We start from the raw sequence: 15,657 nt of genomic DNA, 5'->3' as shown, positions 1-15,657 counted from the left end.
CTCATGTCAGAACGCAAACAAAGGCAGTGAGGCAGCTGTCATCAACCAGAGAGCTGTCTGGGGATTCCCAAATGCAGTTGCTGCTGATTTACTCTGATGCTCAAAGTGCTGCCCCAGGGACAGAGCTTTCCTGTAGAGCATCCCCCTCTGCCTTTGCCCAGTGTGTAGGAAAACAGTCTTCCATAACAGCAGAAGGGGCTCCTCTCCCCAAGTTGCCAAAGTGTGCTGCACCTGTGTGCTGACACTGTGTGAGGCCCTGGGATTGCTGAGCCCCTTGGGGGGCACTCTGCTGACAGGGGAAAGGAAATGCTTTGTGTTATCAGTTCTATCATCCTGTGTAAGGTTTGTTTCCTCTGTGCTCGAGGAGGTGATCAGCAGTGGAGGGGATGGGGACTGCTGCAGAGTGTGGATTTACCCTCTGCTTTGCAGATGTAGGGCGGGTGATGCGCCTATGTGGAAGCATCTCTCTGTCCTTTGGTTTTTCTCAGTGTCTCCATTTGCCTTACAAGAAGTCAAATGTGGTCTAAATGTTCCCTAATAAAAATCATGCTGAATTTCTTAGCCATGGTGATCTTATGGTCTAATGCAAGACCTCTGTTCTTCAACACACGTCAGAGGGAGGAGGTAAATGCTCTGCTCCCAACCTGTCCTGTAGGCACCAAAATCAGAGGTGATCAATCCTCTGACTTCAGTACAGAGGATAAAACCCCCATGGGGCTGTGATAGTTGCTCTCCCTGAAGCCCATAAGGGCAGAGCCATAGCAATCAGCATTGGCAGCAGCCATTCTTATGGGGCTGTGGTTACTTCTGCAGAGGGATGATGATCCCTTGGCTTTTGCATTTTACCTTCGCTTATATTTTGTTTGTTGGAGCCTCTTTGAGAGGGTAATTTGCCTTTCAGGGAAATGTGTCATTAGCAGATAGTGCGAAGAGATTTCAGAGCCACAGGATTACGTGTTTCTGTGCGTATATCCTCAGGTTTCAAACAGGAAAAATCATAGACGAGTTCATTGCTTGCTAATGTGCACAAAAGCAGGCAGCAGGACAGCATTGCTTTGGCTCTGGCAGAGATAACCTGGCTTTACACTTATTTTTGGATAGATGTCCAGAAGTAACTTCTCAGCAACTAAAAACCTCTCTGGAGGAATACCCAGGGTGATATTCTGGGGTGCAGACCATGCTCAGTCATGCATATATGACAGTAACCTCCACTGAGCCCTTTGATTCTGTAGGATAGAGCAACAGCATTAGCATCAGCTAATGTCCATCCTTACAGTCACTGGCTCATTCACATTATAGGAAGGAGTCACTCTGGAGGGAGGAGAACAGAGATCAGTGCTGAGATTCTCAGCTCTCTTTGCTCACCCTTTGGAGGAGGGTCTTGTTGCCCAGGGCAGCCTCTGAGCAGCGTGGACTTGCTGGCGTCTCAGCACAATTATGAAGTCTCCATCTCCAGAAGACAACATCCTCTTGTGCTGCTTCCTTGCTTTTCAGTGCCACGGCCCTTTGGGTTACATTGAACTGCTGCTTAGACTGGCACTGAATTTGTCAGGCACCGAGTAGGCACCCAGAAGATGAACCCATGGCAATAATTTCATCGCCTGTTACAAATAGACCCAGGTTTAAAACCTTTAAGATAAAGCAAGAAATAGACCATGCAGACTCTGAGGGCCACAGAACTGACCTGATGGGAAAGCAAAGCAGGCAGTGTGATTTCCCAAGGGGGGAAGCTGTGCTGCTCTACAGCTGCTGCAGGAATAATGCTGCTCTCTGGGCAAGAGCAAAAGAAGCTGCACACACAGCTTGGTTTTAGGAGCCCAGCTCCAGCTGTGAGTAACTTCCTGCTGCATTTTGCTATAGGCTGCCTCCTTCTGGGTGCTGTCCAAGCCAAGTTGTGCTCAGTAGTTGCTTTCATCATTTCCTTAAGGAAAAGATGGTTGGTTTAAGGGCAAAACACCCATCACAAAAATCAGGCACATAAATGCTGCTGCCAGGTGTGGGGTTTGGGACTCAAAGTCCTGTGGGTCTTTTGTAGCAAAGCTCTGATCTGCTCTCAATGGGGCATGGGCAAATGGAGGAGCTGCTGAAAGCACAGCAGTGAGGGATCCTTGGAAAGAATACACATTTCTAACCATGTGTGTGCTTTGACAAGCAGAGCTTTATTGATTGCAGCACTTCAGGTTTCTTTTCTCTTTGAGCTTCCAGAACCAGGACACATCACAGTACAAGTTATTAACTCCTCCTTGCAGAAGCAATCAGCTTAGTTAGGCAGCATCCTAACTGATGGCATTGCAGCAAAGCTCATTAGGAGATGTGTTTTGGTGCTGCCCTGATTTGCCATGAGCCCTCTGTGTGCTTCTGGCCCCTCATTCCTGCAGGCAGTGACTCTGACGCTGCTGCTATTTGTTGTTATGGCACTTAAGCTGACAGCCTCTGCAATGTTTCTGTATAATGACCATATCCATTGCTTCTTGGTTTGCTTTTTTTGAAGTCCATTACTGCAACCAAAGGACTGTTGTAAAGAATTGTAGCAGCTGTAGGTAAGAGCTCAGTGCTTTCATCACTTAGAGCCAGCCACGTACACCCACATGGCCACTGCTTGGGTTCTGATGTAGAAGCAGAGATCTGGTGGGGGGTAGCAAGGACTTTGAATGAACACAGACTGCAGAACACATCAAAGTGGTTTCATCTCTCAAACGTCCCTTGGACTCCCCTTATCTCCTGATCTTACTGCTGAGCCCCGTGCTTCACCTGAGTTAGAGACTGTAGGACATAAATAATGGTTTTAGTATACAATTTTACAGCTCTTGGCTCAATGCATCCCTGAGTGAGTAAGCCTCTAAGTGTTGTTTTTATATAAATATATTTGGATAGCTTCACTTCTCACCATCCTTCACAAGATGCCATTTGTTTTACCTGCAGAGCAAACAGACTCCAGACTGAGAACACCCAATATGGCACCGTGCTGCTTCATGGCACAACCTATGGGTTCCAGGCTCCCACGATCCTCATCACCAAGCTAATAGCATTAGAAAACAGGTCACATTTTTGTTCCAAAACACAAGCCCTGGCTTCCTGGCTGTTGGAAGGTTTTCAGACCACTTGTGTTGGAGGGCCTTCTGCCTAGTGTTGACATGCTGATCCCTTTGGCCATTTGCACTACTTTGTTCTCACTGCAGATCTGTTGGACACGCTGAAGAATATTTTGTAGTAGATGTACACATTGACAATCCTTAGAATAATGCCCAGGAGGCAGCTGAGGGCCCTGAGGAGGGCTGCAGCCCCGCTGGAGAGGTGGAGCAGCCAGACACCAGGGCTGCAGGACGGAAAAGTGCTGCTGGCCTTCAGGACATCATCAACCTGCAGCAGGGCACACTCAGCAGCAACCAGCAGCCAGATGGCCCTGGAGGTCAGCCCAGCATTCTTCACTGTCCGCAGGCTTCGGGACTCCATGGGGAGGAAGGTGATGAGGTATGCCTCCACAGCCACACAGCTGAGCAGCAGTGCACTGATGTGCGTGTTGGCCATCAGGAGGTTCTGCAGCAGTGCTGGTGTGAATGCTGTGTGTGGGATGGCAGCGCTGGAGGTCCACAGGAACAGCTCAGCAACAGCACTCACAAAAACAAGGAGGTCCGCTTTTGCTAGGCTAGAGATGAAAACTGCAGTGGATTTGGAGGAAACTCTGGAGGACTGCAGGATGAGCATCACGTACCCACTGCCCAGCACACCCAGCAGGGTGCTGATGGCATTAGAAGATGACAGGACAAGGTACTGGATGTATTTAAGCACTAGGTATCTTCTGAAATCCTTCATGTGGTCTCTCCCTCTGGAAATGCCAGCTAGGGAAGCATACCTGGAATGCATATAAAGAAGGTGGTTGCATGTAGGACTGGTAGGATACATTCCAGACAAATATAACATGCTTGTACAGACACTCTCACACTGCAGCACTGCTGTGGCATTTGTTTTTACCCAGATTTAGAGTCGTTCAGTGTGTGAAATCCTCACAGAGCATCAATTATGAAAGGAATGGCCTACAAACCCAGGGGATCTTAGCATCTTCTCGTAATTAATGCAGGGAACTGTAATAACTGGGCAAATACTGGGAAACTAAGGTCAGAATAGTGAGAATAGTGCTACTTCCATTATTCAAGGGTGGTTTTTTTTTCCAGCTTGCCACAGCGAACCAACAGTTTGGCAGCAAGGAATCCATTGCCTTTGAAATTGGATGAAGCAGTTTCAGAGATATTTGTGATTATCACTGAGGAGTCCTAAACTCCAGAAAACTTGGAGAAGAAAAGCAGACCCTCAGGGAGAAACAAGAGGGGCCCCTTCCCAGCAAGCTGCTAAAATAACCCAACACATTATCTTAGTGATGGAGTGGAGATAAGGAAACACAATGGGGATTTCTCTCAGGTGAAGCATACTGAGTTGGCCAAGCTCCCTTCTCTAGCAGGGTGATAGACCCTGGGGGCAGAAAGCAGTTAACAAGCATCTACAACAGATTTCTATATAAAATTCAAGATATGCGTATAAAATGCATATTTTGGATTTTATTAAGACTTTTGATATTGTGTTATAAGACATTCTTAAAAAGGACTAAGACAGGCAATGCAGACGAGGAGAAGCTACAATTAAGTCATGCCTAGAGGGGCGGAAAAATGAGAGGCTAATTATCCAAAATGGTAGGAATTATGTGTCAGAGGAGGATCTGCAGAATAAGGGACAGGCCCATGCTTATTGAGTTAGCTTATGAAGTCTGCTGTAACACATGAGCAAGAATACTGTAACCATTTGTGAGGCTGGCAGTTTGAGAAAGGTATTGACTGCTGGCAGTGTTTGATGTGGATTGAAGCCCATGAAAGAAAGCTAAAACATGATTCAGAGAGGAAGGAGTCATCATTGAGCAGCTTGGATTAGAAGAGATGCTCATTTGTTAAATTGCTCTGATGTCAATTAAGATCGCAGATGAAGGAAATGGCAATGTTGCTCCCCCTGGTAGGAGCACTCCGGGGCCTGTACTGCATGCAAGGCCTTCCTGTAGTTACCCAACAGAACTGGGTGGCTGCTGTGGTTCCTGCTTGATTTTTATTGTCATGAGATGATGCCAAAGTGGTAATTCTGTGTAATTCCTGAGGAAAAGCACTACACGAGCCAGCATTTGGGAGGGTGGGATTCCCGTTGCTTGTTGAGGCTTGGTTACTCACACAGACTGACTCATCCAAGATCCGTAGGCACCTTTTATCTTCTATTTATGTACCTGAGCCAACCTGGGGGAATCCTTTGCCGAAGAGGTAGGAAAAACTCAGCTGTACTGTGGCTGAATTTGGATGTGGTTCATCTTACCTTCATTTTCCACAGTGATTAACTAGAAAAAATACATGTTTTCTGTCAAGAGCAACACTTCCCTGTAATTCAGTCTCCCTCCATTAAGACAAGGGTCTTTGCCATTGCAACCCCTTACAGTCCACTAACCTGCCAGGACACGGCATTGCCTCACTGCTGATGGAAGTAGAGGTGAAGAGGAGGGTTGATCTCTGAGCATCAGTTTGACCACTTGCTTGGATAAAGACCATTGCTGGAACGAGGATCTGCTGTTGGAGCAACCCCTCCCAACCTGCAGTGTGAAAGGTTGTCCCTCTAGCTGGTAGTGGAGGAAAGCCAAGCTGTGCTACGTATAGCTGAGCTCTGATTTGTTCTGTTACTCAGGGAAGTTCCTCCTTATCTTGACTCAAGGAATCACTAAGGTTGGAAAAGAACTCTAAGATCATCAGGTATGTTAAGGATGGGTTTTTTTTGACAGTGGATCTCTATAATGAATTCTTGCATGATGAAAAGTCCCTGTGACCTGGCTGCTGCGTGAAGGAGATCGATGTTTTTGGCCAGAGGACTTCAGCTGAATTCAAGGCTGTGATTCCCAGGAGGGGAGCAAACAAATTAGAACTGGTTTGGGCGGTTCAATGGGCGAGGGAAGTGTGCAGCTCCTTGACCTGGGGTTTTACATCTCCTCTGGAGAATGTGCAGATAAACATTAACTGCAAAATAAACTGAACCAAAAGGAAGGCTTGCCATAAAACCAGGCTTCTTTGGTCTGTCTGTCCATTCAGGTATTTCCTCCATCTTTCTTTCCACATAAGTTTGAAAGGAAAGCAACACCTCCAACTGGATTTACAGCAGATCTTCATCATGGCCACGTGAAGCATTTCAGCACTGAGCTCCTGGGTACTGGGGGTCCCAGGGTGATGACGCAAAGCCCCTCCTGATGATGGGTGTTGCCCAGCGCGTGTTTCACATCTTCTCTTCCTGAAATCTTTACATAACACTGCATTCCACGTAAGGTTGCAATGGGCTTTGGAAAGGAGTTGTAGTTTCCCAAAGGATGATGCCTTCCCACTGTCCATCCAAGTTGTGCCCGAAGTGTCCCTCCTGCTCCCAATACAGGGCCATTGTTGTTGCCTCCATCTACCCCTTACACACTGTGATTTGGTGCTTACAGCTCCCACCCAGAATGCAGCTGAACCAGGTTCCATTTCCTCCCTTGCCGAGGGCATTGGGATGTTTATCTCTCAGCAGCTGGCTGTAGGTGGGAATGCTTCTCCTTCCAACTGAGGAACCTGGCAGAAATCAGCCAGTCTTGGGGCTGGGAGAGCTCCAAGTGCTGCCAGGATGCACTGCTCCAGTAAATAGAGAGGAGCTGGGCAATGCTCCTGGCACAGGGCAGCCCAAACCGTGCCAGCTCTGAGATCAGGGCTCTCCAGCAGCCTCTCATGGTTCTGTCCCATGTCACCCACTGCTTCAGTGCTTCCTGGGGACAGTGCCATTCAGATAGGTTCTGTTTACACTTTTTCAGACGAAGCCTCAGCCCATGGCACATTTCCATCTACTCTGGTTTTTATTCCCTACCAAAATTATCCTCCTGGGACACCTCACAAATTCCAGTGAACGGTGACTTCCACAGCCCTCGTTCTGTCCTTGCTATGTCTCTGCAACCTGCGAGGTACATAAAAATATCCACTGCTCTCAGCAAAGACTTCCTTCCAAAATTCCTCTTGGAATCATGCCTAAGAACACACAGGGGAGCAGAACACCCAAAGCACCACTGACCTCCCTGACTGCCATTGGGCGCTGTGAGCTTCCACTCTGTTTAAAAGCCAAAATACTTACATTTGCTGAAAAAAGCAGCTGGTGTTGTCTCTCCCCATCACCGTGTGCTGTGTGTGCTCCGCAGCAGTGCGCCGTTCCCTTGGATCACTCTCAGGCTTTTATAGATAATGCCGTGCTCACACCACGTCAGAGAGGGTTTTGCTTTGTCGAGCTCCATCCCAGGGAGGTTTCACAAGACCTGAATCATGGTAGTATGGACTGCCTCAGCACTTTCAGCCGTCTGGAAAAACTGATGGCCTTTGTGGCAGGGGAGTCCCAGACACTTCCTCAAACACACAGCCACATCTGGAGTGGATTGTGGGGGAGTGTGGGCTCACAGTGCATGAGTTATTGCATGCTGGTTGTGAACACAAGGAGTTTCTTGTGAGCACTGCAATGTACCTGGAGCAGTGCTGCAGCCTGCCAGACCGGGCCATCCTGCTGTGTGTTTGTGTTGGTGTTGCTGGGGTTACCTGGGTGTGATGCTGTGACGCTGACATTGGCCTCCACCTGTTGTTCTCTGGGGGTGACACAGGTTGAGCAGAGGGTATTGGATGTGGGTGAGTCCTGTCACATGGCTCGGTGTGGTGGGGAAGGGGAGAAGTGTCCTGCAGACACCACAGAGAAGAGCAAATCCCATGAGAGGAGTGGATATTAGCAACAATTCCTTCTCCCAAAGAGCAGTGATGTGTTGGCACAGCTAACCATGGACAGGGAGCACATGGAGGTGCTCCAGAATGGCAGGGATGTATCACTGAGGGATGTGGGGATGGGCACCAGTGGGGTGGGCTGGGGGTCTGAGAGGGCTTTCCCAACCTGACTGTTCTATAAGCATGGGGCATTGCTCCCAACCCATCCTAAGCACCAGGCTCACACTCAGAGCTCCTACAACAGAACAGAGAATTAAAGGTGCTGATAAAGGCTGTGCTCCTTTGCGCCCTGTGAGCCCAGCTTTGGGCTTTGATTTCTATTTGGTTTTGTATTTGATTTTGATAAGAACAAGTTCATGTGTGCTGCAGGGGCTTTTATTTTCACAGCCACCGTTCCTTCCCATGACACTGGAGCGTTTTGCTTGTCAGGATGACAGAACAGACTTCTCAGCTGTGAGAGCGCAAATCCTGCAGGTGAGTCACACACCTCCCCAGCACCCTGCCTGTTCATAACCTTTGCCCATTGCTGGAAAGATAAAGGAAACCCCTCCACTCCTCCCAGCACCACAGTGCCTCCTCCAGCCTGCAGCCTCCGGGCAGCCCCACTCACCTCCCTCCCCCTGGGTCCACACACAGTGTCCCTTCCTGCACACCCAGCCCTAAAAGCTGCCTTGCACCGATCTGTGTGTGAGCATGAGATGATTTCCAGTGCTTTTCCATACCCTGTTTGCTTTGTGCTGCGCCCTTGTTTGAGTGCTTGGCCAGCTCTGTACATCGGTTAATGCTGTTCTTCACCTTTCTTTCTTTCCCCCTTCCCCCACCTCTTGGAGACTGGAATACAATCTGATTTCACTAGAATTCAACAGCAGGTAAGAAAACATTGATTTCTCTGCCCAAAATGCTCCACTTTGCTTTTCAAACCAGAGCATTTCCAGCGCTGCTTTGCTTCCCACTCCTTCCCCTCTCTCTCACTGCTGACCCTCTCCCCTGCTTTGTAATGCACCCCCCAGGGGCTCTGCCCATCTCAAACAATCCCATTCCTGGTTTCTTCCCTTTCATACCATGCAGGGATCTTTTTCGAGGCAACCCAGTGGAATGACATCACCCGTACTGCATGGGTGTTGCTGAGGTTTTTTCCCAACGTTCTTGAAGATTTTGAGGAAGCTGTTAGAAAGCAGATTTTGTTTCCAATTACTCTGCAGCTCCATTCTATGAAACGAGTCCAAATTTCTGTTCTTTGTGGCTTAACCCTTCCTCAGGTCGTGCCAACACCACCATTCTCCAGCCATCCTCCTTGCCCTCTCTGGGATGTGCACCCCTTGAGGAGCAGCAGGAATGCACTACAGCTGTGCATGGGTAAAGCAAGACATGGAGGATATAGAATATTTGTTTTCTTGACTCTGTTCTCCATTTCTGCAGTAAGTGCTGGGGTGCATGTGGCTCAAATGAATTCATGGGCCCTTTTTGCACAGCTGATAGGACAGGTTTCTCTATGAAGGAGCAGTGAAAAGATTTATGGCCTCATCTTTTCTGTCTAATTGAATGGATCAAGATAAAAGGTCAAACGGACAAAGTAATGGTGGTGAAGCACAGAAGTGTAGGAAGAACTGAGATGCATGAAGGTTAATGCAAATCTTGCCTGGTTTTGGCTTGCTTGTTTCCTTCCTTTCTGCTTAGCCAGCATTTCTAATTATGAAACAAGCATTGCATTGGGAAATGCCTCACCCCAGAGCACAAGCAGCAGGGAGAAGATTCCTCTTCATCCCTGTAGCTTTGGGGATCTCCTGCTTGAAGCTGCATGTTCTCAGCTGATGACTTTTCCAAGTGAAGATGCAGTAGACCTGCAGTGCTGGGATCACAGCCCTGGGCTCTGAACTGCAACACACTCTGTGCAAACCCCTCCTCAGCGCTCACACCCATTTCTTCCCATCCATCACGTGGTTTTTCTGCACACTCTTACCCCTGTTTGGGACCCACAGAAGCAGAGCAGAATGTTTTTGCTGCAGTTACTGACCCAGTGCTTTGTCTCAGTTTGTTTTTAATGTCTCCTTGTAATGAGATTTCCTCCCTCCTCTGAGGCCCACTCTGGGAGATCTCCTTGAGGGTGGTGACGCACAGGAACAGGTTGCCCAAGGAGGCTGTGGATGCCCCATCCCTGCAGGCATTCAAGGCCAGGCTGGATGTGGCTCTGGGCAGCCTGGTCTGCTTGGTTGGTGACCCTGCACACAGCAGGAGGTTGGAACTGGTTGAGCATTGTGGGCCTTTGCAACCCAGGCCATCCTACGATTTATTCTGAAGATGGCTTTCTGATAAGCATCCCCTTTTTACACGCCTTCACTTACCTGAGTTATCATTTATTCTGTGTTCTCTCCTTACTTCTAACTTTCTTGGTGGTATTTCATATTCATATACTGAAGGATTTGCACATTTAGTCATCCAGTCTAATCATAAAATGGGCAAAGGGTTTTGGCTTTGTTCTCTGGGATGGGACGCATGGGACAACTAGGAAGAATCTATGGTGATTTCTTGCCATGTTTTCTAGGAAAACGAGAGCCAAAACCATAACCATCTGCGAGAGGTTATCCTGAATAAGGGAGCCTCAAGTTCAGGCTGAGATACGCCAAGTTTTACTTTCTTCCTATCTTCTGCATTTCATAAACAACTCAATGAAAATTCTTTAGAGACTTTCAGTTTCATCCCAGATGGTTCTGACACCTCCATTTCCCATAGAGATCGAATTGGGGGGGGGGGGGACTGAGAGTGCATTGTTTTGCAGGCTGGTGGGTTTGCTTTCTGCAGAACACCAAGAATTGTCCAGCTGGTGTCGAAAACCCTCAGTTCCTCACACCTGAGTTCCTCACCCAGTGTGAAGCATGTGACAAAGGCAGAAAAACCACATCCACATCCCCCAGATATGCAGCAGCAGAGGGGCTGAGCTCACTTCTGCAGCCTCAGGAAGAATGGTGCTCAGATCTGGAGCAGCACCCTCTGTCCTCCTCATGTTATCATTGCTTCTAGCAGCAAAACAGGGCAGTGTGAGCACCTGCTGGAAGCAGGAATGACTACAGGAGCTTCATTCACCCAACGCTTCCAGGGAGATAAGAACTGGGATTTAGCCATCCCATTGGGAGTAATGGGCCTGTGCAATCCCTGCTTCATCTCTGGCGTCCTGGCAGCCATCTTAGTGCAATAAATGGAACAGCTTTGTGTGTGCCCACAGCCTCTGGGTCCTTTCCTCTGAGAGACAAAGCAGCTCTATTTCCAGCACATGTTTGTTAGTGTGTTTTGCATTTCACTTGTTTCTTCCAAGCATGAAAGAAATAGCATTTGCTATGCTTATAGAGAGAGAGCTCTGGCGCAGCACGTATGCCTGTTGCTCAGTGTGTAGCACACACACGTCTCCCACCCAGTGTATGAAATGACTGCAAGTTCTGGCAAAGGATCAGCTCCGGTTTCCCAAAAAAATTGCTCCTCTGAGTGCCTGCAGGACACACTGCTGCTCCTCCACGTTTCCTCTGGGAAACTGTTCCTCCACAAACACTTGTGATGCTTTTCCCGAGTACGACTCCAAATCCTATTTTTCCCCTGAGGCAGGAGAGGTCACCTCAAAGCTACTGTAGGAGAAAATGTTTACAACTGCGTCTGTCAATTTGGTGTTGGGCATTTTCCAAGGCCATGATGGTCTGAGGTTGAGATTTTCTTCTATTTGTTTTCTCTTTGGGTGGTTGGCTTTGTTTTCTGATATTTGGGGATTGTTTTCCTTCCTCTCTTTCTTTCTTTTTGGAGAAAATTGGGCTTTGCTGAGTCTCGTAAACTGGAATGGGAAACTATCATTGTGTAGGAGTGATGATTCATTGGAACTGTCAATTCAGGTCTTCACTGGAAGCAGCCCTTGGGATCTGGGCATGATGCAGGTAGGTGAGCTCAGCAGAATGACATTTCTGTTTCCAGCTCCAGGAAATGGAAAATTTGTTCAGGTCTTCTTGAGTTTTAATTGAATTAGATCTAAAAATGTGCCTGAAGATTTCCTGCGCAAACATTACCTTCTGAAGAACACCCTAAAGAAGGCAGACAGCCTGCAAGGGCAAAGGGCAATCCTGTGGGGTCAGAAGGAAGAAATCCTCTTTGCCATAAACACATGGACATATCTGGTGACCCATGTTCTCCTGCCAGAATGGGAAGACCACATCTGTCCCATTCAACAGAGGAATCTCATACATTTCTATGAGGGTAACGCCCCACCAAAACCACACTGATTGACCTGGAGTCCTGACCGACCAGAACCACTGCCAGGATTTGTCTCCATCCAAATCACTGTTCCTAGGGCCATCAGGTAGAGCTGCTTTGCTATGGGAAGTTGAAAAAGGAGCAAAAAGAAACTCCTGGAGCTGCTCTCATTGCTCACCAGAAATCCGCTTTGCTCATCCTTAGCGGGGGAAGGTCAGTTGACAGAAATAAACATTTATTATGCTTCTAACAGAAGATCTGAAGAGCTATTTACAGTGCTGTTCTTGCCCAAAAAAATGAAAGGAGGAAATGCTTCTGTGCTCCTCCATGCAATTCCCATCTTAGTAAGATGTGTTTGATTTGGACAGATGACAGGCATTAGTGAATTGTTTCCTGCAGAGGACACACAGATGGGCAAAAGGAGCTTAGAATATGGTTAACCAAGAGAACAGAGTAATTGCACCATTGTCAAACTCACTGGAAACCCCAGAAATATACATGGGAAGCCCAGCTGTCCTAAGGGAGTTATTTAGGCCTATCTAATGCTCAGACTGTTTAAATGTTGAAAAATTGGCCATTGTCCCCCATTGTCATGATTTCTCCATGGTCTTATTTAATATTTTTGATGTTGGTGATGTAATTATGAGCAGGCAGGTTTAACCTGGCAGCACACAGCCACGTGTGAGCATGGAGAGGGGAAAAATCCCAAAGCCAACTGTAGATAAATGAGTGCACAAACAGCGCAGTCACGGATGGATCTGTGGATGAATCTGCCCCATGTCAGTTGTCACTGTACCTTCCTCTCAAAGGCCACCCCAACATGTTGTTTTTCATGTCAGCCATTGAATACAGCACCAACATGGAGCACAGCTGCTCCTTCTGAGCATTCATGGGTTTATATACCTCCCCTCAACAGGAGAAGGTGGGTATGGTTTGCTCTTGTGGAGTGTGGAGGTGAATCACAATGGGAGGAGAAACTATGTCATAATTCCATCAGCTGGGGGTTGGAAGAGGGGAACCTCTCACCTGAAGCCTTTCTAGTGTGACCGGAAGGCTGCAGAGACTTTCCTCCATCACATCTGGGGCTGAAGGCACTCAGGCACATGGAAGGAAGAATACAGGTAAAGAGGTTTTTCCATGGGGGTTAGAGCTGGGACTGTGCTGGGGCTATTTTTTTTTTTATATTGTGTGGCTGGGGCTAATTGAGATGTGAACAATTCTGTACTTGCTGTGTACTGTGTTGGAAAGGCTGAGAAACTTGTATTGATTAAGATTATTTCACTGATGTAGAGTTGTGCAGCCAGGAAATTCCCTGCTATGCCTTTGACCACCTGCAGCATTCCCACCTCCTCCCCAAAATCAGGGCTCCTCTGCAAGGAGCCTGCAGCCCTCATTTCTGTAGGCAAGCCCATCCTTTGGAGGACTCAATGCTTTGATTCTCATAGGCACCCCCAGTTCACAGTAATAATTAGTGTCCTTTATGGCAAAGACAGAGCTTAGGGGGTAAATGACTGGGGAAGTTGTGGCTGGGATGAAGGTAAACTTGGTCTGCAGGTCTCACTCTGTGGCTCCTCTGCTCATCTGTACCTCACCTTGTTTCTGGACTGTGCACGGATCCCTTGGGTTACCTGCAGAGCTCAAGTGAGTTCACAGTCCAAACCCACTAAAGTCATTTTGGTGCTGGGGGTTTCTCTGTGACCTTCCCAGTGTCGTCTCCCCACAGCAGCCTGGAGCAGAGGGGAGAGCAAGGAGTGTCAGCAGGTGGGGCAGGGTTTCATTTAGGATGGAGCAGCTGTAGCCTTTGTGATTGTGGGTTTTATCTGCTCAGGGTGATTCAGGCCATGAGATCAGAGAAAGTTGGTGTTGGGTTTCCGAGGTTGTCACTGAGCAGATTGTCTGTCTGTTGAAGCCAGTAAAAGAACTGGAGAGAGTGTGGGGGGTGGTGTAACATATCTGTTAAATCAGGGAATTACCAGGCTTCTGGTTTTTAAGGCCACATCAGTGGTTTACAGAGGAAATGGCTTTTTCTGCCAGCCCAGGTGTTGGGGAGAGGTACTGCCTGCCCATGAATATAACCCAGCGTGGGCATCGCTGGTGCTGGGGGTGTTGCTGATGGTTGTGAGGGGAAGCAGAGGGCTCCCAGCCTTTAATTACCACTTGCTTTCCTCCTGTCTGGAGGAGGGGACTGGAATGTGTAAAATGCTCTGAATGGGAAGGCAGGCTCTGCATCTCACCAATGGAGTCCTCTTGGTATTGGCTTGGACCAAGGAACTCCAGGGGGGAAAAAAGGATGATGGCAGTATGGCACCTGGGACACAGGTGATGGGACAGGAGGACAGGTGCTGGGAACCCAGCAAGTGCTGAGTAGGCGTCAGACCTGTCAGTTCCTTTGTAACCCCAATTAAGTACAAGTGTCTGAATAAACAGCCATTAATATCAATCCTCCTCAGTCTTGGCATGTAAGTTAAACAGAACTGTGGCTGATTCATATTGCAGTGTTCAGATTGCCCAAAAAAGGGCAGTTTTTGTGATGTTGGATGATCTTCAGGGGAAACTCTCAGCCATAAATCTCAGTTGTGTGGACAGTTGGCTGGGGAAGCTGAACCTCTGGGGGAGAGGCTGGCAGTGGCTGTGGCTCTGTGTCCATCCTGGAGCGCAGCGTCCCTCTTTGGCCTGGTCCCATAAAGCTGGTCTGGTTCTGTTGCGTGAGCAGCCACAGAAATGAGTACAAGCTACACCAGCACACTCATATCTGTCTATATGTGCCATACATTGCAAATTCAAAACAAAAACTAAGAGCTCCCTGCAGCCTTTAATCAAAATATCAGGGCATCTCAACTTTGCAAGTGTAAAACCACCGCTGGTATCCGCTGGACAAAAAGCACTCCAGATCAAAGCAGGGTATGTTACTTTTCATCCCCTCCACAGGAGAGTTTTCCTCTTTCAGCAAAGTCTTTGCATCTTCAGCAATGTTCAGACCCACAGAAACAAGCACATCTTTGTATTTCAGGTGCTGTTGCCAGAGCTCAGGGCATGCACACCTGGAGCTGCTGTGGCACTAACATTGCATGAGTGACTTTAAAGGTCAGATATGCAACTTCTGTTCGTTGCAGGACACCTTTCCTAGCTTGGCAGCACCCAAGGTCATTAAATGGATGGGCAGGGAACACCCCAGCTTTATTAAGATAGGACTGAGAAGCTTTGGTGCTAAAGAGGGTCAAGAGCCATCATTCTTCAAAAGGTCCATCGTTTGTGCTGTGGCTGTTGCTTCATTGTGCAGCCTATGCTGTAAGAGATGATAACAGCCACAGGGCAGACTCAAAGAACAAAGGCAGTGAGCTGTGAGCTTACAAGCAATTAAATAGCTGAAGACATTTGAAAGCACTCGGTGCACTTGCTATGGGCACAACTCATCAAAGCCAGCAGTCAGAGGTTTGCAGTGTGACTTAGAAACTGCCAAGCAAGGGAGAGAATGAGGCAAATATCCACAGTGATTAACACCAGAAAGAGAAGGCAGTTACTGGAAGTGATGCTTCAGGATAAAACTGGAAATAATAGAAATAAATGAATAGGAAATATAGAATAAAAAGCTCACTTGAGAGTCAACACAGGAATAACTTCCTGATTAAAAAAAGTT

At 47.8% G+C, this 15,657-nt stretch overlaps 1 protein-coding gene and 1 long non-coding RNA gene across 2 annotated transcripts; one reads left to right on the top strand and one right to left on the bottom strand.

The window, feature by feature from the left end:
- Positions 1-2,139: 2,139 nt before the first annotated feature.
- On the bottom strand, positions 2,140-7,341 carry LOC107312653 (lysophosphatidic acid receptor 4-like). Its single transcript, XM_032444529.2, has 2 exons — positions 7,165-7,341; positions 2,140-3,853 (listed from the first exon to the last, which is right to left on the bottom strand). Exons 1-2 carry the CDS (start codon positions 7,200-7,202, stop codon positions 3,160-3,162), a joined length of 732 nt encoding a protein of 243 aa, XP_032300420.2. The 5' UTR covers positions 7,203-7,341; the 3' UTR covers positions 2,140-3,159.
- An 821-nt stretch (positions 7,342-8,162) lies between these two features.
- Positions 8,163-11,012, top strand: LOC116653403 (uncharacterized). Its single transcript, XR_004307150.2, has 3 exons — positions 8,163-8,267; positions 8,624-8,662; positions 10,593-11,012. It is a non-coding gene; the product is annotated as an uncharacterized LOC116653403 (long non-coding RNA).
- Positions 11,013-15,657: the final 4,645 nt, after the last annotated feature.

This window comes from Coturnix japonica, chromosome 4, assembly GCF_054131305.1.
Source record: "Coturnix japonica strain WE chromosome 4, WE-NBRP24, whole genome shotgun sequence".
Classification (NCBI taxonomy): Eukaryota; Metazoa; Chordata; class Aves; order Galliformes; family Phasianidae; genus Coturnix; species Coturnix japonica.
This window is presented reverse-complemented; position numbering and strand designations above follow the sequence as displayed.

What these genes read in the sequence shown, in the direction of transcription:
- LOC107312653 (XM_032444529.2), bottom strand. Translation starts at nt 7,202, where the DNA reads ATGGGGAGAGACAACACCAGCTGCTTTTTTCAGCAAAT. An exon ending in AGCTGCTTTTTTCAGCAAAT is followed by an intron (nt 3,854 to 7,164) that starts GTAAGTATTTTG and finishes TATGCATTCCAG; the next exon opens with GTATGCTTCCCTAGCTGGCA.